The 25,655-nt window shown below is 38.5% G+C and overlaps 1 protein-coding gene across 1 annotated transcript; it reads right to left on the reverse strand.

Moving 5' to 3' along the window:
- Positions 1-17,841: 17,841 nt before the first annotated feature.
- On the reverse strand, positions 17,842-19,706 carry LOC124016168 (homeobox protein Hox-B13a-like). The gene is made up of 2 exons (XM_046331706.1): positions 19,014-19,706; positions 17,842-18,534 (listed from the first exon to the last, which is right to left on the reverse strand). The coding sequence occupies exons 1-2, from the start codon at positions 19,678-19,680 to the stop codon at positions 18,287-18,289; spliced, it is 915 nt and encodes a 304-aa protein (XP_046187662.1). The 5' UTR covers positions 19,681-19,706; the 3' UTR covers positions 17,842-18,286.
- Positions 19,707-25,655: the final 5,949 nt, after the last annotated feature.

The following is a 25,655-nucleotide window of genomic DNA, read 5'->3' on the forward strand; positions in this document are numbered from 1 at the left end:
TGCATTAGGCAATATGGCCAAAGAAAACAGCTGGCATAGCAGGTATGTTTCATTTCGAAACAAGTGCGTAAATTCTGAATTTAGAAACAAGTGAAAACATCTGTACGTCTCAACGATAGACTTATACCTGCTCTTTGGTGCCCAAGTATGCGCAAAATAGGTATCCTAAAATAGGCATGCCTAGTGTTCATTCAACAAGGCCCACTCAATGGAGTAGTCTACAGCAATGATGTGAAAGGTTTGATGAAAATAAAAAGAGTTGAGGGAATCTGTGCATGCTGAAAATTGACAGAGAATACAGATACTTCTGAATGCATATAACGGTTATAGTTCAAACCGAGGTTGCTAATAACAAAGGGAAATTAGAAAGGTTTGGAAATCTCCCCGAGCAGAAATCCTTTGTGTCCTCCAGATGTCGCTGTACAGTTGAATCAATCGAAGGACTCATGCCACGTTGAATGCAAACGTTGTATATTGGATACAGATATAATATTGTGAATTTGTAGGGCCTAAAGGTTTATACAACCCTCTTGATTATCTGCGTTTACAGGCTAACTAATACAATATGTTGGCTTTGGACAGGCAACAAAGTGCAACTAATACATAAATATGTAGCCTAATTCTTACAGTTCACTAAATGGTATAGATTACAACTGATCAAAACTAAAAGGGCCATGTGCGATAACCATATTTCGTACGTATGAAACACATAGCCAAGAAACATAACTAGCCTAACTAGCCAATCGAGTAACACCTCGTTTTCTTTCTCGTCAACCAATAGGCCCTTGCGGCTGTCCATTTGATAGACATGATTCGTTGGAGGTAATCGTTTTGCTAAAGAAAAAAGCACATTGGTCAACAAAAGCACTATTGCAAACTGATATAGGTTATCATAAATATTAGGCTATTAGCCGACACATGTTAAGGTCAGACTTCGACAGAAGAATACATAAGAACCGTGTTTGAGGGGAGAATATGTCCTATATTAGAAGAAAGAAAAAACGTTAAACTGAGAAAGATGTAAACGGTTGTATAAAACGTTTGCAATGGCCGCAGAACGACCATTGCTACTGCTACCGCGTTCGCATTGCATAGGCCTGCAAAATGTGTCCTTAAACATAGGTGATGCTTTTAAAGTTGTATAGACAGACCTATGTTTAAATTGTTTATATTCTATATCATTGAACTACTCTACAGTATGCCTACGCTGCATCATTCAATGTAGCTTAAACTTGCACTGCACACATAGCATTGCGGGATGGACGTTGATGCATATGGCATGGTGCAAGTTACGTAGTCAATAACAACAATAAGCTATGGGAAGGCGTATTAGTCTACAGTAAAACGACACTCAAAAAAGTAACCTAGGCTTACTAGACTTCGAGGATGTTGACGTATGACAAACAGTATTGTATTGAAGCTATAGGTCTCTTGATGCTAAACCAAACGAATTTGTGTCTTCCTTTACAAAAGATAAACCAATAGTTTCCCAGACAGTTTTGACGTTGACAACACCAGTCTAACCCGGCTTTTTACTTTTTGTCTGGTGGGCTGCAAGTAAACATTTGTGGGGGAACTTGGAATGACGGCCATGTCCTAGTAGCCCAGATAGAACAACTTTTTTTGTGCAACGAAGGCACGACAATTTACATATTCCCAACATTCCTTTTTCATAATCACAAATAATTGCTCTCCAACTGCTGAGAGGAACATCAGTGAAACTCCTTTAACTGTATCCATGACTAAGGAGCCCCCAGATTGCTATAAAGTTTTACAACTGAGAAAGGCTCGAAATACTATGCCACTGCTCTGGAAGGTAATGGAATCGATCTTATGCAGATATTTCCTCTCAAATGCTGTTTTTTAAAAGACAAATCCATGCATGAGTCATTATCTATATAAAAACTAGTTTTTTTAATGAAAATATAATTGTGAGTGCATTACTTGCTGAGAATAGTAGAATAGTGCATTAGTAGAATTAAACCATATTATAACGAGCTGTTTTGCATATCTAATAATCAGCACAACGCGAAAGTCTAACCTTGAGGTTGGAAGGTCGAGCACCTCAACTAGAGTTGAGTGCATGGGCTACATTACTAGAAATGGCTATTCATAGGCTATGTACTATTCACATGGCTTTTATCTAAATTCCTCAATAGAAAACGAGTCAATGTTTTCCAGCCTTTGCCAAACTACCGACACAGGTATTGGCATACCTGTTTGTCTGGTGTTGACGAAATCAGTAGCCTATTCGTCGTCTAGGGTTGAAAACAATTCGAATAGCATAACGTTAGTAGGCTAGGCCCATGACCAGGCTATGGCAAATAATGACAATAGGAGTTTAAAATATTTTCCAGTGTGCTTACCTACCTCACAATTTTTCCAAATTCGGAATCTCCTCAGTATTTCTTCATTATGACTAGTCACGCAATTGATACAAAAAAAAGAGGCTATTGGAACTGAAAGTTTACGTTCAATACTGTACAAATCTTCAGCCGTGCACACTTTTGAGAAACTATCTGGAAATAGATCTAGCATCCTCGGCAAAAAGACAAGAGAAATAACCCACTAGGCAAAAACTGGTAGAATCAACGTTGTTTCACGTCATTTAAAAAAAACGAAAACAATGTGATGACGTTGGATCAACGTGGAAAACTGATTGGATTTGTAAAAAGTCATCAATGTAAGGGAATGTAATTTTTTTTCCACCCATTTAACCTAAATCCAATGACATGGTAACATGTTTTGTTGATTTCACGATAAATTCGAGTTAGTTAACAACTCAACCAAATGTAAATGAAAATTACCCGTTAAACGGACGTCTGTGCGCAGTGTGAACTACAGTAAGTGGTTGACTTTGGGACATAAGGCCATGGACAAACCCACATGCAAGTTCTGCTAACAATTACACGTTTCCTGTGCCGTAAACCAGAAATAGAATGGCACATGTTAACTTTAACAAATCCAATCTGGCAGATTACAATTTTGGCATCTAACGCATGATTGGAAGTGCAGAGGAGTCGTTCAATATGAAATCCTAATTTTATATTTAAAAAGCTGAAATAAGAGGGTGAAAACTAAACAACACGGAATAGATTGTCTTGTGCGTAATGCAGGGCCGTTTCACACATTAAAAACACTATGTTGTATACTACAGTGCTATGCATTTAATTATTTTCAAACAGATATTTCAATATCCTGCAGGCGTGTAAGCCTACTTTTACATTTCACCAATCTTTAATACTTGCATTGTTGTGGTAAATATTATAATTTAAAAACAACAATAATAGTATTGTTGTCTGTTATTTTAAGGATCATCGTTATTATTGTTATCATTAGTATTACTATTATTATCATTATTACTATTATCATAACTCGAAAACGAGGAGAGGCGAGAGAAGAAGACAAGTAAATGGATTGTTATTTGTTATTGTTATTCATTTATTATTAGTGGGGTGTTCATTGTGTAGAAGACTGATTTTTTTCTTTTAATTGCATGTTTATAAATAGATATCAGAACAGCATGCTTTAAATCATTTGTATTGCTGGATGTGTTATCCCTTCAAATGTCAATGGATTCATTCTGTATTTCCCGTTAATTAATATGCTATGTATTTCAAAATTGCTCCGTATTTTAGATTATGTAGAAACCATCTTATTTATCCCACGAATATATGGACAAAAAAAATCTGCAAAGAGCTATGCTTTTGCATTAATACTTTGAGTTGACTGTTGGAGAGAACGTCTGCCTTCGGTGTGCAATACTATACTATGACCAGTAGGTGACAGTGTTGCCTAACTTTGACTCCTGTATTTATTTGAATTTACTTTTCATTTTTATCAGGGAGTCATACTGAGACCAAGGTTTCTTTTACAGATGAGCCCTGAATTACAGAAATGACAGAAAATACACAAATCAATGTAAATACAAAAATGCAAGCAGAACGAAAAACAAGGTCATAAAAAACAAACACATTCTTCAGTAATAAGGTCCTCAAATCAGCTTTCTGAATTGCCCTAGAGGCACCAGAACATCACATGTCCGAACATTTTGAAGATTCTTCCACAAATAAGGTGCAAGAAAACTAAAAGCTGATTTATGTATGCAAAGGTTTGCAGTGGAAAGTACTGGTGTCTGCCCGAAAACAATAGGGCAGTGAAAATCTACTCTCTTTTCATTCGACATTACTGATATATTTTGCACCCTTTAAAGCTAGAATCCTTAATTGAAACAATAACAAAGCCAACACCCTGCCTCTATTTTGAAATAAATAGAGGCATGGAGAAATGTATCCACTATCAAATTCATAGACAGAGGTATGGATGCAAGGGACTGACCATCCATGATATCAAAATGGTCGTTTTAACCATGCTTTAAAGCTATACGGTGTTTATTTACATCTATATTGTTTACAAACATTGGAGTAAAACAAGCTTACATTTTGGGTTCTGATGGGATACAACCATTGAAATAAGCTCATGAGGCATTTAAGTTGTATTCTTCAAGAATCAATGGGTATATATTGTCAATTTATAAGTCCTAAAATGGATGTAGCAACTAAGGTTACTAGCTTTAATCACAAATGCCCAGATATAGATATTTAAGTTTTACTGCAGCATCTGTATATAAATGAGGCCTGTGACGGACACAGGAAACAGACTGGCCATGGAGATTAACAACCAAACATTGTTTTACACAAGAACAAATGTGAAAAGCAGACTCATCACAGATGTGTTTGTCTACGTCAATCCAGGGCCGGCTCTAGCCTTTTGGGGCCCTAAGCAATATTTGGTTGGGGGGTCCCCCTTCCAAGCGGGCAACATTTTCTGTGACAGAAGAGAAAAGATGTATGTTTTGAAGTTAATTTCCTGCAATTCTACACATTTTGCCATGACTAATGCCATGCGTGAGAGTGACTTAGAAAATCAATGGGGCACCCTGGAGGTCCGGGCCCTTGGGCACGTGCCCTGCATGCCCGGTGTGTACTATAATTAAGTTTAGATAACTGGCTAGACTAACTTACCAATGTAAAAATTGGAAGCTGACATGGCTAATTGAGTGACTGTCAGTGACTCAGAAAACAAGACAAAAACTGCCGATGCACAACCAAATTTCGATCTGACTAGTTTGCACACTTTTGGCCCAAACATTTATGATTTGGATGGTCTGCTTGCAATTAGCATATTAATCCAATTCATATGGCCATAATCTTGCTTAACAATGACACCCTGTGCAGAGACTCTCTTCCAACATGTTGATATATCAGACCACAATATACGTGCTTTTCAATTCAACCCATAATTATATCAAGGGCACTTTCAATGTCATCCAAAAATCTTCCTCTTTCCATCATTGTTCCATTCTCTCTATCAGTCCACAGCCCTTAGATGTACTGTTCTGGTCTGCCCCTCTGTACTGGGAGAGAAAGATGCAATGATGGGTCCACTATGAACCATCATTCACAATCGCTCTGGAATCCAGGAGGATCGGAGACATTGATTGGTAATTACTTCAGCCTGAAAAAGCCTGTGATGAAATAAACATGCTGATAAAAATATATATATTTCACCTTGACTTAAATGTAAATGTAAATGTTTATTTAACCAGCTAGGCCAGTTGAGAACAAGTTCTCATTTACAACTGCGACCTGGCCAAGATAAAGCATACCAGTGCGACAAAAACAACAACACAGTGTTACACATAAAGAAATGTACAGTCAATAACACAAAATAAAATAATAATAGAAATAATCTATGTACAGCGTGTGCAAATGTAGAAGAGTAGGGATGTAGGCAATAAATAGGCCATTGAGGCAAAAATAATTACAACTTAGCATTAATACTGGAGTGATATTTGTGCAGATGATGATGTGCAAGTAAAGATACTGGGGTGCAAAAGAGCAAGAGGGTAAGTAATAATATGGGGATGAGGCAGTTGGGTGTGCTATTTGGCTGTGTACATGTACAGTGATCGGTAAGCTGCTCTGACAGCTGATGCTTAAAGTTAGAGAGGGAGATAAAAGACTCCAGCTTCAGAGATTCTTGCAATTCGTTCCAGTCATTGGCAGCAGAGAACTGGAAGTTAAGGCGGCCAAAGGAAGTGTTGGCACTGAGGTATTTGACCAGTGAGCTGAGATAAGGTGTGGCTTTACCTAGCAAAGACTTATAGATGACCTGGAGCCAGTGGGTTTGGCGACAGATATGTAGTGAGGGCCAGCCAACGACAGCATAGAGGTCACAGTGGTGGGTAGTATATGGGGCTTTGGTGATAAAACTGATGGCACTGTGATAGACTACATCCAGTTTGCTGAGTAGAGTTTTGGGGGGCTATTTTGTAAATGACATCACCGAAGTCAAGGATTGGTAGGATAGTCCGTTTTACAAGGGTAAGAGCATATTCATAAAGTATTTCCCTTGGTTTCCACTCTGCCTACTTGTTATGCATGCAGTATATTACATGTACATGGTATTAATTTTAACAAAGGCCCAATATCTAATAAACTGCATTCTGAATGGAAACTGTGTTTAGCCTGTTGGGCAGATTGTTGTCGCTGTGCATCAAATGTACATCACACTTAAACATCAATGAAACATTATGAAGAATTACATCATGTATAGTATACTGTACATGGCCTACAGTAGGCTCTACCAGCACCTGTGGTAAGCAATCAAACATCGACATGTAAAGATGATGATAGACAACCCCTGATCTCATGATGGATGAATACCCAACTTCTAGGACTGACTAACATTGTGATACTTATAATTAAACCACTAAGCCAGTTGATTAATTCAAAAGCATGCAAAACGCATGAAGGCATATAGGTCATACTTCTCAAAATGGAAGCAAAACTGCACAATGCGAAGAAGTATTTTCCAATAACTCCTGAGTTGTATTTTTCATTCATATATATTTGGTGACAGCCAATCTAGATCATTGGACAAGGGTGAAGTATTTTATAGTTGTGTATTTCAGTGACTCTGTTGCCTCCGACAGACAATTAAGATGGGGGAACACACGTTCAATATCCCGGGTGCCTATCAGAGCGAGAACAATTCAATAAAGAGCCTTCCTGTAAAACGAGCTGCCGATGTCGTCACTGGAAAGAAATCGTAAAACACTAGGCCGTTCTCTAATCAGAGGCTCTCGCTTCAAGATCTCGTTTGACCTTGAGTGACCGTGAAAGCTGACAAAACCAAGAAATTCTCTTCTGTCTGTGTAAAGTTATATTTCTGTAACTCTCCTTATTCTACTTGATGTCAAATCCCGATCTAAAGATTTGTATATTTGGTTTGTGAGTGCAGTCTGTGCACAATTCCCTTGAAGGAAAATTCTTCCATCGACCTCATGGGTAGCCTACTAGTGGACGTTTAATGCAACTATCTGGTTGCATGTCTCTCAAAACGACGCAAGATGGCAGAAGAGAGCCGATTTACTGAAGAGGATGTTGCACAAAAGTGTCTGTCTCTTTGACTATGCATACGAATTCATATCAAATGTACCAATCATATTTTAACACAACTATATTCTACAAGTTTATAGTGCAGCCTAGAAGTGTATAAACAATTGGGACTGGGAAATAGGCTATTAATCAAATATGAATACAATTTCAATACATTATTTTCTTTATCATGTCAATCATCAAGCATCACATTGCAAAACATCACGAGTAGGCTAACTCATAACAAGGCTAGCACAAAATTGCAATTGTACATACTGAAAAAAAAGAGAAACCACTGAAGTCCCAAAACAAGTATTCATGATTCATGAAGATTAATCGGTATGTGCGAGAAGCTAATGATAACTTGTTGAATGTCAGAAAATATAGGCCTCAGCTCTGTGTCTGGGAGCACAAAATGTGCCATATGATTTGAGTATTCAATTGCAAAATCCTATTTCATAAAAGGACAATCAAACATCCATAAAATAAGAAAGCTCCTGCTGTAAACTTTTTTCGATAGATATTATTGTTGGAAAGTACTTTTTACAAGGTGAACAGGGAAGAGAGAAATTCAGCTCGAGGCAGGTCGACTCAAGAACAACTTGGACCATAATAAATACGTTTTTACCATTTTCATCGGATCCTCTTGTAATTGTTCCGAATAGTTTACGTAGGATCAAATACATTTTGATCAAGATTTGAAAAGATAAGGCATAGATGAATAGCAAAACTCAAAATCGGAATTGAATACAATACATATTATTGTTTTGGTTGAAAAGCAATAGCATAAACAAACACCTTATTGTCTTTGAACCGCTATCAAAGCCTCTAGAGATACTTCATACGACAATAAGAGCAAATCTTTTTTACAATGCAAAATTACAGCCCAGTATTTAAATGTTTTCCTGCTAAATCTGAGGTATTTGACATGACAGCATATGCTTATGCATGACACAGAAAATTGCACAATCCGACGGATGCATAAGATCCCGCATTGCAGTATTTAGGCAGTAGCTCTTTCAGTAGCCTAGATGTTTCATTATAAGAAGTGTGTGTGCAGTAGGTATTTATAATTTATAATTTTACTGGTCACTGTGGCCTATCGCTTTCTACATTTAGGCTAAATGTATTAACAGTTCAACAATTGTAATCGATTGGTCATATCGAAGCCTGCATTTGCGAGTCTCTCTCTCTCTCTCTCTCTCTCTAGAACTAATACGGCTAAATGAGTCTTTGTTTACGCACTTATCGAAATAAAGAAATGTGTAGCATATTACGTTTAGAATTTATATCACAGAACCACTAAACGTTTTGAATAGTAGCAAAGGTCCAACACAGCAGGCCTGATTCATATCTCCAAATGGGAATGCAATAGATTAGTCGATCAAACATGTAACAATTCGGATCAAAAATATTGCATTCGATTACGTTGTTCACCAGCTGTTACTTAGGCTATATGTACCCATACAGGTTACAACATTAATATAACGTTGTCTATATATCTTAAACCTGCACAATTCTGAAGTTGTACAACAATTGGTATCCCAATTTCGGCTAATTTAAGGGTTTATAACCCTGGAAGCTACTGTCTGCCGAAATTTTTTTTTGATCATTTATGGCTGTAGAGAATGAATTAACAGAATTACAGGTTATTAACGATTTTGTGTGTTATTGTTTTGGAAAAACGTTAAAATACACAACGGCCTGCAAAAACCACGATAAATATATATATTTTGTGAACTGCGGTTTCGCTGATACACTCCAACACCTGGCATCGACACTTGTCCATTATAGGCTATGCCTACACCACCGCCCCGGAGAGCAATGTCTGGCGTGAGGTGTTGACAAACCACCCACGTCATGATACAAAATTCCCATTTTACTGGCCATCGAAATATGGAATCGGCAACCAGAAAATGCGAGTAAGGTCAATTTGGCCTCGGCCTCTTCTAACACGCTACTGATTCGCGAAGGGCACCTCTGCACTCTGGTGCGGCCCAACACATCTGGACCACATCCACGCGATGCCAGCGGGCTAGTGCACTGGGCTGCTAAAAACATCCACGCCTTTCATTACGATTCTAGTTACACAACTCATCCAGATGTACCGAGTCAGATTTTAATACGTGTAGAAGGCATGGAGCAAGGTTAAAGGGATAGTTTATCCGAATTACAAAATTACACATTGGTTTCCTTACCCTGTAAGCAATCAATGGGCAAAGTATGAGAGCAATCCATGCTTCGGTTTATTTTCCCTTGGGCACTGTTTCCACATGCTAATGTTTTTGAATTCGTGGCACAAATCCCATTCAAGTCATGGGACCGATATGAGCATTTCTTGCGTATCATGTTCAAATCATTCTAAGAATCTCAAATTATTCGTGAAGCTCAACAAAGTCACTTTTAGACGTTTTGAACTAAATGCTAATATCAGTCCCATGACTTGAATGGGATTTGTGCCACAAATGCTAAAATATTCGCACCCGGAAAGGGAAACTAAACTAAAGCATGGATTGCTGTCATATTGTAAGGAAACCAACGTGTAATTTTGTAATTTGAGTGAACTGTTCCTTTAAGGAAATCTCCACACAACAGGTCAAGGTGAAAGATGGAGGTTGTTGCTTACAATTACCTAATTAACATGGTAGATATAGCTATATTTGTGTTATTCGGTTCCGATACACAAAATGTTTAAAATTATTTTTGCAATTGTAGGCCAACTGTAAAGCCATATGTGATTATTGACAATACATTCAGCATAATGTTATTGAAATGAAATATTGGTGGGCTATATACATCCAAATGTAGCTAACAGTTATAACATAATAACTAGGTTCTAAAACTGGAGGTCAGTACGTAAATTATTTCAATGACAGGGAAAATAATGGAACCAATATTAGCCCAGTACAATGCAAAACGTTGCCTCACTTTCTCCCTAAACCAACTCCGATTTATAAGGTCCACATAATTGTAGTGCCCCGTAAAATCTCACAGATGAGTTGTGTGTTGCATGCCAATACAATTGGTTATTTTACTGCGTAGTCTTAAAGTTATGTTGATCTCGGTTTAAGTAAGCGAGCTTTTCTTCTCAATCCGAACGATGCTATGATGTGGTTCCATTGCGCGGGGGTGGGCTGGTGATCATTAGCGCGCTCGAGATGTTCCAACTCGTGTTCCTGTTTGTCAACACCAACACCTCTCCCGCTGCTCCCAGATCCCCTGGCGACATAAGAAAAGAAAGCACAACCCTAACCAGATTCAAGATATACACTGAGTAGCCTAGCGCATGGCCAAAAGGCAGGCCAAGTCCATGCTGTCACACTTTAGTATAATTACCTGTCAAATTATTTTCAGTATAGTCTTTATTCATCTTAAATATTGTACATTTATTTCCCTGTAAGTAGCCTAGCCTTGTCTCCCAGAGCCCCATTTATTCAGCCATATCCGGTAGCTGAAAATATAATAGTCTAGGCCTGGTTGAATGCGTCTATCCAAAAAGTACCTTTGCTGGCGTATGGGCCTATCAATAACCTTTGGCATGACACTATGCAAGGAAGGTAAATAATGGCATACCTAACACGACGAGAGGCTTATCAATGAATCTTAATGACTCTCCTTTCCAAATGTAATGTAAGTAAGTAAGTATCCAGCTTTGGCTAGGAGTTTAGTATGTTCATGTGAATATGTGGGGGGCGTACATAAAACGAATACATGAAATAGTATTGGTTGCAATAATCACTGTTACTTTCATATAATTCATTCGAGATACAGACCTACAATAAACATTAGAATAGCCCTACGCTTTTTAGGTTTTTATTTGTAAATAATTATTACAGAGCTAACATGCCTAATAATAATACTACTACTATGTTGGCAACATATAGGGTAAACAGATACATTGTTGAAAACGATTGGCGTATGTAACTTTTGAGCATCTACACAGCGCTAGGCCAACAATTTATTTTGCTCAGCAACAAAAGAAGACATTCCAATCATAAAAGTTGGTGTAGACATATTCTTGTGAGCCGTTCAAAATAGCACATTTGACCACTTGTAAGGGCAGTAAACTTTAGCACGTGCACCGCCAGAAAATATTTGCAGTTGAGTTCATACCCTATTGGACTAGTGTTGGCACCAGCTGATGTAGTTGTAAGAAACATCACTTGTTTCTACAATCTATAGGCTCTTTATTAAAGCACACATTTGGGTAAATTCTAGCTCAGCTAGAATAGCTAGACTATTAGCTAGACTATTAGTGTTGTGTGATAGTGTTGTGCCGTTTTAAACGGGTCGTTAGGTGGTGATTTTCATCCATGATCTTCTTACATATATATATAATGTTTATCTTTGTAAATATTGTATATTTATTTATTTAACCTTTATTTAACTAGGCAAGTCAGTTAAGAACAAATTCTTATTTACAATGACGGCCTGCCGGGGAACAGTGGGTTAACTGAATTGTTCAGGGGCAGAACGACAGATGTTTTACCTTGTCAGCTCGGGGATTCAACCCAGCAACCTTTCGCTTACTGGCTCTAACCACTAGGCTACCTGCCACCCCAAATATATAAATATCGTCAATGTTTTTATGTGATTTTGATATTGTCCCCGTTTTTTCCTATATAGGAATGCAGGTCCTATCCTCAATTCATTAAACCATGTAGGAATATGTGTCACCTTGCAGCTCAGGGAGCTCAGACTGAGCTGATCACGATTTCTAGGTGCATTGTTGGAGGCCTGGTGTGTAGTCATTTCCTCTTCCTCCTGCATGCAGCGGACACCTTTTGAGCCTCAGGTCCATTGACCACCTCTGTCCAGACAAGGGCCAGACTACTTATTGTTTACAAGATGTCTCAAGTTCAACTGCAAAGTCCACCGTGTGACAAAAGACTGTCCGCAATGCAGACTAGGGGGAGGAGGAGTCTGCAAAGTGAGAGTGTAGTAAACTGGGGTGGGGGGGCTGGACGTGAACTTGAGAGAGAAGAGTCTGGCATTCTAGAAATGAAGCATGCTCTTGGGACGACCAGTTGGAGGGATATTGACATGGAAGTCATCTCGGGTCGTAGCTTGGACTCTCCTTCTTGTCTTCAAGCCAGCCACCAAAAGCACTGTCAAAACATTCATATTTTAACATCGACAGATTGACATAATAATTTGTAATCTGCCTTGTTTAAAAAAAAATGTATTTTAAAGCACACTCAGGAGGTTAAAAGATTAGCCTGAGTGGCCGAATGTCTAAAATCTAAAATAGGCCTGACGTTACCATGTCCAAAAACATTTAATATAATTAAGTCGTTTCAATAGGTTAACAATTATTAAACGGCTGTTCTCCTTTTAACTTTGTGTAACTTTCCTATCGCAATATTTCATATTATCAGAAAAAATACTCAAATGGAAAATAGGCGTATTAAAATATATATTTTACATTTGCTTCCAAATACCCGTCAATTTTCACAGACATAAACATTGTCCCTGTCAAATAAATCGAATAAAGTCAAGTAGACCTAACTATGATATTAAAGCATACATGAATAGCCAATATGTGACATAGCCTGTCCTATCCATAAATTCCTTTTGAGCGTCACACTTTGAAATGGCACTTTCTCCAGAGTTGGAATGCTGTGTGATGATAAGATCGGTTGCCTACTTCAAAAAGCCACGACATGCTATTCTTTATGGTTATGTTTAAAGGTATGAGGTTTGTTACACCTCGCTGAATCTTGAGCAAAGATATAGGCTATACTCCTAACATTAATATAGTATTGGTATTTGGATATAAAGCACACTTAATATTATATTATATATATAATATATTATGAGAATTCCCTAAAATTGTCTATATTTCACCAACGAGAGAAATACATGCCTATGTGGTGTGTCAACTGACCTTAAAACAGAGCACAGCAAAAAGAAAGCAACAGGACGATGCAAAGGTGATGATGTGCAGCCTTTGAATAACGACGCACCTTTTACACCCTGACTAACCTAGACCGGCGTTAAGAGTAGTATGCAGCCGGAGCGCGCCTTAGCTATGCTCACTATCCAACAATTAAACTGTTCGGAACCGGACAGATACGTACATCGAGTCTCAAATTACTGTAAAAACAGATTATAGTGCGTAAAATTGCTTATCCAAACGAGTGAACATTAGGAGAATATTATTTCATAGTTACGCAGGAGGATATCCACTATGAGGTCCTCTCAACACGAATGGAAGTATGTGTGGGGAACCAAGGTTAGAAGCTACTTTGAGAACCTTTTCCATGACAAGATTGACACATAATATTGTTTACGTTGTGAGATTCATTGTATATCCGAGATATGGACAACTGAAGATAATCAGATCTAGCATAACGGTTGCTGTAGGCTATTCATAGGGACATAGAAACTCCCGTTCCCCGTATAAATATTCATGATTAGCGTGAGACAAACCGTATTGCTGATCTGATGAGCACGTGACACTCAAGGTCAAGGACGGATTAAGGAAGTCTGCATTTGCCTCATGCTCCGTTTTCTTCTTGAACATCAAAACATTCCTCGTATCCACCCAGAGCAGGACATACATTTCTAACAACCAATATTGAATCTGCAACTCACTTCTTGACGCTTGAGGTGAATTTCAATTGTTTTAGTTTGCATATAAAGGCCTATATCTGAAGTCAGTTGAACCTTTGTAGCCGTATTTGACTGATTTTAATTTTAAAATGAAATAGGTCAACCAATTAACAAAATCCTGTCTAAACCATTCATATATATCTTGAAGTAGCCTATTGGCCTTAGGCCTGCGTAAACTTCCAAGGGTTCCAAGAGTATTAATGGAGCAGTAATAAAATACATTCGTTTAGAATTCGTCACACTTTGAAATGGCACTTTCTTCAGAGTTGGAATGTTGTGTGATGATGATAAGATCTGTTGCCTACTTCAAAAAGCCACGACATGCTATTCTTTATGGTTATGTTTAAAGTTTACACCTCGGTGAATCTTGAGCAAAAATGTAGGCTATACTCCCAAACCGTAATATTGTATTGGTATTTGGGTATACAGCACACTCAAGTCTCGGAGCGTTTCAGTTATGAGAATATCTTAAATTGACAAAAGCAAAATGATGATAACAGTGAAGACAACAAAAAACACACTATTGCGTCAGTACTGCGGCACTACAGCATCAATCATCCGTCACTCCAGAGTGGTATAGGCCCAGATGTACGTTTAAATCCTTGAAGTGGATGCAGGTCATACGAAATGGGAAATGGCTATATTCCTATACATTGATAAAATATCGACCCATTACAATGTACTATTCAAGAGTAAAACAATGAATGATAGGGTCTGCTATTTCAACTAAGGGAAATTTGCAGCTTTATTGTATTGCTGGTGGAAAGCTACTTCCGTGCTTGATGCTCTCACATTGTGCGTTTTCTAAAGGAGGAGAAGGAACTCCCATTAAACCACAACGTAAACACAAAGCAGACGCGCCGTTTGTTAGAACGCTTTTGTCAAGTTCAATGTTAACCAACGGTTGACGGAATGGTGTTCTGCATTTATTGCCTAGCACAGTTCGGTGCAAGACACGTCTAGCCTAAGCTGTGTTGGTCTGAAAAGCTGCACTGCACATGCCGTGAAATCTTGGACTGAGAAATGACCGGTCCATTCAAAATCGCCATGAATTGGCTATAGGCCATGTTTATAAATCATTTAGTATAACGCCCGAACTTAATTAGATATACATCTTGAAATTGTATTTAACACAATGGAACTGAAATAACAACATTACAAGAAGGTTTCAAATGGCAGGCATTGCTATTTACCGAGGCTTATCTGAATAGAAATGCTACGGGGCACATACAGCTGAACACTATGGCTCATTTGTTCCTATGTCAGCAAAAGAAAAAGTGATACAACAAGCGCCTTACTTAGGCAGTGTTCAAATGGGCCTATGAGGTCTAATAGCTCCACGTGTTTTTAATCGTTTTATTTTGGTCTCGTACGTCTAGTGATGTCTGGTTCTGAGAGTAGCACCAAGATAATATAATAAAATTTGTGGGTTTGGGTTGGAATACCAAAAAACTCAGATGGATTTCCAAACGTCTCTCGCTATGAGTAAAGCCGCAAAGGGAAATGTACGACCTGAAGCGCTGGCATCATTATCTACAGTGTTGAATGGGCTTTGATGTCGTTGCTCTCGAATTCTGTCAGAATCCATACCAAAGCACAAAAGTCCCCAATCCAGGTTGGACCGTAAAACTAGTGCTTCAGCTCGTCTTTGCAGTTGTTGCATTTATCAATGGAAAACTGAAATAACCTACATTTTGAAAATGAACACTGTTCTGACTATGTGGCTAGTAGTAGTGTATTATTATTACATTACTTTATGCAGCGTTGCCAAGGCTACATATGGCACATATTATGATACATAATATGGTATTGTGGTATATTATGGTATGGTCTTCATCAATGCGTCGGTAGTATATGCTTTAATCCGAAATTTCACTCTGCTAAATTTTTCCATGGGCAACATTCCCCAAAAGTGTCTATATTTCACCAATGAGAGAAATACATGCCTATGTGGTGTGTCAACTGACTTTAAAACAGAGCCCAGCAAAATGAAAGCAACAGGACGATGCAAAGGTGATGATGTGCAGCCTTTGAATAACGACGCACCTTTTACACCCTGACTAACCAAGACCGGCGTTAAGAGTAGTATGCAGCCGGAGCGCGCCTTAGCTCTGCTCACTATTCAACAATTAAACTGTTCGGAACCGGACAGATACGTAAATCGCGTCTCAAAAGACTGTAAAACAGATTATAGTGCGTAAAATGTATTTTCCAAACGAGCGAACATTCGGCGAATATTATTTCATAGTTACGCAGGAGGATAGTCACTATGAGGTCCTCTCAACGCGAATGGAAGCATGTGTGGGGAACCAAGGCTAGAAGCTACTTTAAGAGTCTTTTGCATAAAAAAAATGTCTTCCTTTATTTAACTAGGCAAGTCAGTTAAGAACAAATTCTTATTTTCAATGAAGGCCTAGGAACAGGGACAGAACGACAAATGTGTACCTTGTCAGCTCGGGGATATGATCTTGCAACCTTTCGGTTACTAGTACAACGCTCTAACAACTAGGCTACCTGCCACCCCAAACAATATTGACACAAAATATTACTAACGTTGTGAGATTTACTGTATATCCGAGAAATGAACAACTGAAGGTGGGGACCAAGTGACACTTAAGGTCAAGGCCGGATTAAGGAAGTCTGCAGTTGACTCATGCTCTGTTTTCTTCTTGAACATCAAAACATTTCTCGTCAAAACATTTCTCGTATCCGCGTATCCGTAACTAATTTCTTGACGCTTGAAGTGAATTTAATTTGTTTTAGTTTGCATATAAAGGCCTATATCTGAAGTCAGTTTAACCTTTGTAGCCATATTTGACTGATTTCGTATTGAATAGGCTAGTAATTATGCTCATTTTAAATAGGCCTAGCAAATTAACAAACTAAACTATTCATATATATATATTGAAGTAGCCTATTGGCCTAGGCCTGCGTAAACGCCCAAAGATTCCAAGAGTATAAACGAAGCAGTAAAAAGAGCATCAATAGCTGATACAAGTAAGGCTAAGTAATAACATACAACACATCATAGCTAGCCATTTCAAATATGGCTGTGTTTGCAGGCCTTCAACTTTCAAAGTATATTTAAGCAATAAGGCCCGATCGGGTGTGGTATTTGGCCAATATACCACGGCTAAGGGCTGTTTTTACGCACGACACAATGCTGAGTGTCTGGACACAGTCCTTAGCCGTGGTATATTGACCATATACCATAAACCCCAGCGGTGCCTTATTGCTATTATAATCTGGTTACCAACGTAATTAGAACAGTAAAAATACATGTTGTCATACCCGTGGTATACAGTCTGATATACCACGGCTGTCAGCCAATCAGCATTCACCATCCAGTTTTTAATAAATAATATATTTGGCACAAACGGCACAGTAGCTTTTGCCCATCACCAAAATCATGACCCCGGGAAATACTTATTTGGCATGAAAAGCACGGGATTATTTGTAGAGGGCATGGACACTTTAAAAGTTGGAATTTAAAAAAATAAGTTTTGATGCAGCTTTCATGATGGAGCATAATATGTAAAATGCATCACTAACTTAAAACTCATATTTGAAATATATTATAAACGGTTTGAATGTAACTTTACATTACACTGGAATTTCTGAACTCCATTTCTTGGTCTTAGACCATCCATATTTCAATATGTACTTCTACCAGTCATTATTCTATTTTTATCTTTAACTATCCCTATATAAACAGGGTTTGCAAACAGATTCATATATATAACACATATATTCCACGAAGTAACATTTAATTTATACAACATACTGGGATTAAAACAATTTATTAAGCATTACGCTATATTTTTTATAAGTACTGTTTTACAAGCGTTATAAACAGTAAATATTGGGAATATGATTGCATAATACGTTTCCTAGTCTACAGCAGTAACAACATTGACATACCTAACATATAGCCTATATATACCTTCATGTATAGCACGAGTTAAACAGTTAAGCAGATTTAAGTGTTACATTAAAGCAGGCAAGTGCTGTATTTACAGGCCTCTAAAATATTGTCTTTAGAGTGCTTGGTTCTTGTTTTATTTATTATTTTCAAAAGACGAATTGGAGATGCAATTGCGCAGGCAAAATAGCAAAACAAATCCCAATCCAAAAAAAAGTACCACGTCGACGTTTTCTTTCCTTCATTTTTTGTTCATACACCAGAAACAATGTCCCTCATCCAAATCGTCTAGCTCAAGCCTGGCTGGCTACGGCGCACTGGTCTTGACTTTGGCCACGAACTTCTTCTCTTTAACTCTCCTGTTTTGAAACCAGATCGTAATCTGCCTTTCCGACAAGTTGGTTCCTGTTGAAATCTTTCTCCTCTTATCTTTCGTGATGAATTTGTTGGCGGCATACTCTTTTTCCAGTTCCTTTAGCTGCATCTTGGTGTACGGTATTCTTTTCTTTCTACCACGACGAAAGGAGTTGCCATCGTGTTGGTGGGCCACTACATCTGTAATGGACAACAAAGAGAAACTGGAGTCTGGAAAATGTGCATTTAATTCTATAATTCAGTCGTTCTCATTGAAAGGGATAACCCACGTTGCGTTTTTTGGGGGAAACGGCAGTGTATAACTGCCTACATATTGATGAATTAACACTACAATGAGGTATTCAGAAACTCAGAAAACCAGGAAGACTACAACGACCAAAATGGTCGCTCATATAAACGTGCGTGCCTATACAGAGACACATTATTAACATCCAATATTCAGCCCAAACATGTGATAGAATGAGGGATTGAAAATCATCATGTATTCGATGGCTTGCGAATAATGCATAACATGAAGGGTGATTATATTGCGAAATCATGCATTAGAAAAAGCGCGAATGAAATGTGCCTTATATAGGCTATCCAACTAATGTCACAATGTGTCCCATTACAGTAATCTAATAATGTACTAAGACAGTGTTCAGAGCATATGTTTTTACCTGCCAATGCAGATTTCCAAAGGTGTCCGGCTTGACTCTGCTCCTTTGAGCAGTACATCTGGCCGCCCCAGCCATTCGTCAGTGCCCAGGGCTGATAGCTGTCCATTGGAAGCAGCGTGTCGTGACGGGGCTCTCCTGACCCGAGAGTCTGCACCACCGACACGTCCAGGTAGCTCGCCATGGACTGGTAGGGGCTTGGGTACCCGTGGTAAAACGCGAATTCTTTAGCCCGGCTCGGGTATTCTTCAGACGTGACCGGGGTGTCCATGTATTTTTCCGCAGAGTAGCTGAGCGCACTGGGCTGGGTGCAGGACTTGAGCGAACCCCGCCCCATTCTGCAGGGATAATAGCCGTTGCCAAAGTACCCATAGGGTAAGGGACCTGTGGAGGAGCCTTGAGGGACCGCGGGGCATGGTGTGCACTGTTTGCCTGGTTCCCCGGAGCTTGAGCCCGATACATCCAACGCGGAGTAGCCGGAGCTGTGCACCAAGCTAGAGGGGTGACCCCCCAGAGCGGAGTGGGCCATCAGATTCCTGCATTGGTTGGCCGCGAAATTGCCGCTACCAACCAGACCCTCCATGTTCTTGTTTAACTCATCCAAGTTGTTTTCATACACAAACATAACCGTGTCCGCCCAGCGAGGATTCAGGACCAAGGAGGTGGTCATATCACGCTCACCATTCGGACGGAGAATTCTGTTTCAAAGACCAAAGTCCAGAGTAGGACACCAGGTTACATCCACAGCTGTATTGACGCAACGGACCAAGGCATGGAATGGGGCATCGCCATTGGATGAAAAGTTTACCACGTGATAAATAAAACAAACCCTTGTTGGGGATGTCAGTCAAATTCATTATTTTTTATTGCTCTGGAGAAATGTCACGAGATTCTCTTCAGCGTATTGTTTTGTCATTTTCTATTCCCCAATTGTTGTGTTTTCTGCGGTTTCCATACACACACTGTCTCTAATAACACAATTCAACCTCTGACTACAATTCTGAAGCACAGCATAACAATAAACACGGTGTACAAAAGCCTTTCTACATGCATTTCGTACTGGATGTGTAGGGTGAATAAAGCTTCCCAAAGCTCCATGCGTCTACCTCTCCAAAGGCCAATGGAAGCAGACCAACGAGCATGTAGCCATCACAATTATCGCTATTCTAAATCAAATGCCGTGAAAAGGGCTACCTATGTTACATCACGTCATACAATGATGGTACGGGGGCTAATTTTACCTATGACATCTATTGAATGCGCAGATAATCTGGGAATGAATCACTTTGGCAATCGCTCCATCAAAAGTCCAGTAATAATGGAACCTACTTTGAAAAATACTGTTTTCTTTTTTTCTTTAAATAATTGCATAAAAATAATATAGGCATCACATAGAGAAATGGTCATTCAAAATGAACACTGTTAAAACATGTTTTTTTATTTTTTAACTTTCACACAAAATTACTATTAATGTCGATTTTACCACAAAACCCAACAGATTATGTTACACCGTTCGCCTTTTTGGTTCGGATTTAATTAGCTAATGTAAAATGCTGAATATTTCCCAATGGTTATGGACATATTTAAAGACTTATAATCGTCCTTGCCAAATGCATGAAGAAAGTTTATCGTTGTCATAAAAGTATTCTCTAAGCATAACATAACATTAGATACCTTCCACATTTTTGGGGGGCGGGGGAGGAGGTCATAAAATAACTTCTTTGTACGTTTAATAGTAAATTATGTGCGCTTTTTTAATATATCATGATCAATGTTTCATGGCTAAAAACATATTATTGAAGGAATCGTAAAGATCATTTATGAACGGGATTGGAGGTCTTAAGATTTCTAAAATACGGTTGAAGTTTATTTATTAGGGTTTTGAGGCACTTCAGAGTAATATTCTTTGTGTAATCATTATTTCTGTGGTTATGACTGTAGTTATGAATTTAAGTATTTTATACTGAAATGCACAGGCCTATTGTCATTATTCGAGATATAGCTAAACGTGTCTAAAGTAAATGTTGTACGTATGTTGGGGCTCCCGAGTGGCGCAGCGGACTAAGTCACTGCATCTCAGTGCTAGAGGCGTCACTACAGATCCTGGTTCGGTTCTAGGCTGTATCACAACCGGCCGTGATTGGTATTCCCATAGGGCGGTGCACAATTGGTCCAGCGTTGTCCGCGATAGGGTTTGGCCGGGGTAGGCAGTCATTGTAAATACTAATTTGTCCTTACCTGACTTGCATAGTTAAATAAAGGTTATAAATAAATACATGTTATATCACAAACGTGTCAAACCTGAAATGAAGTGGTTGAAAAAAAGCAAAGTACGCTTTCATTCTGCCATGTTCTGAAAATCTGTGTAGGCTATGCCCACACGTCAAATACTACACATAGTTTTTAGAGAACGACATGGAAAACACAATGAATAAGTAAATTGTTACTGGTTGCTCGTATAGCTCTTTCAAAGCTATCGCATGTTCACAAATGTGTTGAGCGAGATTGAATAAGTGGGCAAATGCTCATGCGCGTGTGCGGAAAAGTGGTGTTATATCTGAAATGTATCCTTATGCTGCAATGGAAAATCCTTGACCTCTCCGACTCTGCCATTTTGAAGGTAGGACTGATGTTATCTAGTTTTATGAAAACACATGTGAATCTGCTTCTGGAATTGCTATCAGGTATGGAAATGTACATTTCAGCTCAATGGCGCAGTTATGCATCTAATAGTTGACCTGCGTCAGCGAGAGACGCAAAAGGTCCAGCGATATGGAAAATGTTTCAGACAATATAACCATAATGAAAATGTTTCTAGCAATAAAAATAGTCTAAACTAGTGTATGATTATTCTCATTAGTCAGGATTTGTACATTGTGTTTAAATGGGATAGGTAGAAAGACTATCATCTTTATCCTCTACCCAGATTATTTATCCTCTACCCCTCCCCTCACTCATTCCAACCCTCACCACACACACACACACACACACACACACACACACACACACACACACACACACACACACACACACACACACACACACACACACACACACACACACACACACACACCCCCCAGACAGTAGTCTTTACATAGGGATCAGAATAGGCCCTCAAGGTCAAGGCCAAGTTTAAAGTGAGTCTGGCCCTCCCTGAAGGCTCTGTTTAGGCCGCCACCGACCAGACCAAAACGACCATGCCTGAGCAAATGCTCAAGTTCAAGGCTGCCTCTGTCTGTGTGCCATCATCACAGACACACAAGGCGCACAAATAGCATATAACGTTTGTAAGCAGCACCTTTCTTTCATTTCAATCAAAGATAGACCTACAAACCACAGGGCAAGAGACTAGGCTAGCCTATATATGCTCAATGAATACATGATTTCTAAGATCATGTATTAAGAATGTAATCGTGGCGCTACGGTTTCCAAACTTATAATAAGACTCCTCTTGAATAATTGTAGGATATTACAATACTGCAACCATGTCTGCTGTAAATTTAAAGCATGTTGCTTGCATTTGCGCAAATATTCAGTTCACAAAATGTAGGCCTAGAACACCTTTACAACAATGGACTAGGTTACTTTGATTAGCATGTACTGTGCTCCACGAATCCACTTTAGAAAACATATGTTATGCTGTATTTGGCGTGTTTTGTCTGCTGTGTCACGTCTCATGCGTACCGCGTCGATGCCACGCGCCGTGGCTCCTTGAGGTGCAAAAAGCCTTCGCCTAATGGCACACGCTGTACTTGCGCACAGAGCTACTGTACGCAGGAAATGCCTTAATAAGCCTTATTTTCAAACTTCCTGCCCAGTTGTCGAGGCTCATAATGACTTCACAAAAGGGTCGGTGCATTTCACGGTTCTCTCGCTCTCCACGAAAATAAAAGGCATTTTCCTATACCCAAATCCAGGAATAAGGAATGGTAAGTTTCAAAACTGATTTGTAACCTAAGTAATATTAACTATGCATAATTGTGCAACTGACAAAGGGAGTGCCTCGCGGGACAGACAACAATAGAAAGAGTGGTGTACACGTGCAAATAAACTCAGGTGAAATATTTCCTAGGGGGAAAAAGAAAATGTATTACCAATGCTTTGAAAACGATACTATAATAATAATAATAATAATATATGCCATTTAGCGGACGCTTTTATCCAAAGCGACTTACAGTCATGTGTGCATACATTCTACGTATGGGTGGTCCCGGGAATCGAACCCACTACCCTGGCGTTACAAGCGCCATACTATATTCCATTTCAAACGACTTGTCCATAAAACATATTCAAAACAAAAGTTTTTACAATAACTAGCTTTATTTGGTATGAGTTACTTGTGAATACAGTAGGCTATACCGTTTGGAAACAATACATTAGACTATCAGGCTTCAATGTGGAATAAGTATATCATGCAGGTACTAAAGTTATTGAGGAGAACGTGTTGTGCGTAGTTATAATGATTCACCAAACATGATTAGGTCTCAGTAACATTTTTTTTTTGTCTTCTGTGTGTGGATACCAGACATGGCGTATGAATATTAAGGTAACAACCCTGGGCGTTTGAATGTGTACCAATTTGTATTTATTTATTCAAACCAAAAACATATCATGGAATATAAGAGCTCTCTGGAATTTAAGAGTTCTATATTAAACATTTGAGAATGATAAGGCCTTAAAAGTGTGATGAAAGGAGTAGCCAACAGCCCAACACAATATGGTTGTGTGCGTACACATGCCGCTATTTATTTATTTACACCCAATAACTGTCTGATCATGTATGCTACAAATATTTTTTAAACTACAAATAATTCCTAATACACAAATAAATGTCAATTATTCAGCATACTAACTCTTTGCAAATGTCATGTAATTTCCCATTGTTCCCTGAGCACTTGGCAGAGATGGCGTGTTGCCATGGCCTCACATTTACCTCCTTGTGTGTTTGGCTTGATTCTAAAATATTTCCAACCCTGAGAAGATACGTAGCTTATAGCCTTTCTTCCTGATGAAAATGCTGGATACCGACACTTTGGACATAAACAATGGACATAAATATAGCATCAGCATTCTGAAAACAAGACACTAACGATTCATTGGGTGAATTATCGACGAATACTCTCCATATACTAACAGTTTCTTCAAATATGAACCAGACGTTAAAGCTGCCTTGTACAGTATTTGCAATCTCTAAAGTACCACCATTTGGTGCAGGGGACAGGTTGGGCGTTTCACGTCAAGTCACAGTTTTATTAGAGGGGCCACTCTTCGCAATGAGGTCTAAGTCCTCAATGAGACTTTCGGATACATTTTTCTTCGGAAAAACAACATTCAATGATCTAATAGTAGGCTATTTATGTTTTCTAACGTGGATTCGTGGAGCACAGTACATGCTAATCAAAGTAACCTAGTCCATTGTTGTAAAGGTGTTCTAGGCCTACATTTTGTGAACTGAATATTTGCGCAAATGCAAGCAACATGCTTTAAATTTACAGCAGACATGGTTGCAGTATTGTAATATCCTACACTTATTGGACACGAGGCATTTTCACCTTGTTTTCTATTTTCCGTGTAAATATATCTTCACCATATGGATCTTTTCTGCCCATGAAACAGTGTCCAGTTATGGACCTTGCATGCTGTGTCACCATTATAGAGGAATGAATATAATAGGGAGGCAAACATACATTTTCCTGTGTAGTAAATTAGTAGAATAATCTATATCTTTGAAAGTAGATTTTGGTTGAATTTTTAAATTACATTTCAAAGAGCTGGTTTAAACAGTCTGACATGCGTGAAAAAAATACATGTTTTTATTTGTTTGTTTAAAAAAAGTGAGATTTGGCATAATCCTCACTTGAACTACATGGAGAAGTGTGACTTCCATGTTCACGCTTAACTGCCATTAACGTCAATACTTAATCCTTAAAATCGAATCTTGAGTTTTAGGCAAGGAAAAAAAACGCATGTTTAATCTTATTTGATCTGTGGCATAATTAACTACTCGAAATTAATAATAATATCGAAAATATTATCACATTTGACGCTTGCTGTTAATTGGAATCAACACCCTTCAACCATGTTTCTCTCATTTCTGACACAATGTTAAGCAGCATGTGGTTAATAATACAAAACAGTTGTCAAAAGATCCAATTGACAGACCAGACCAAGGCCATTTCAATGAACATGAAGTCAGGCTATATTTCAGGCTCAGAACAATGGCACTATTATAACTGCAGCCTCTTGTAGTAATTAATGTAGCTCGATTAGGTTTTAAACCACTAAAGGTATTAACCAAGTATCATCACCAAATTGTAGCTAGAATAAATTGTGGGAAAAGTTTGAAGAAATATATCCATGCATCAGCACTGAAGTAAAACTATTATTGGTGCTACTTACTAATAGCCTAAATAACCAGAACTCTACATATTCATCATCATCATCATCATCATAGCCACATTGATAACACAAAATCTAAATGACTTAATTACTGTTACTGAGCTTGTTAAACTGGATGAGTAAACATTAGCAGTGTTTAACATGAAATCAAGTCGTGAAATATAAGAAATTGAAGTAGAATGATGGCTATTTATTCAAAATGTCCTTTATGTCCGCCAGCACCAAAGAAAAGAGTGTGGAGTGTTA

The sequence above is a fragment of the Oncorhynchus gorbuscha genome, linkage group LG26 (assembly GCF_021184085.1).
Source record: "Oncorhynchus gorbuscha isolate QuinsamMale2020 ecotype Even-year linkage group LG26, OgorEven_v1.0, whole genome shotgun sequence".
NCBI classification, from domain to species: domain Eukaryota; kingdom Metazoa; phylum Chordata; class Actinopteri; order Salmoniformes; family Salmonidae; genus Oncorhynchus; species Oncorhynchus gorbuscha.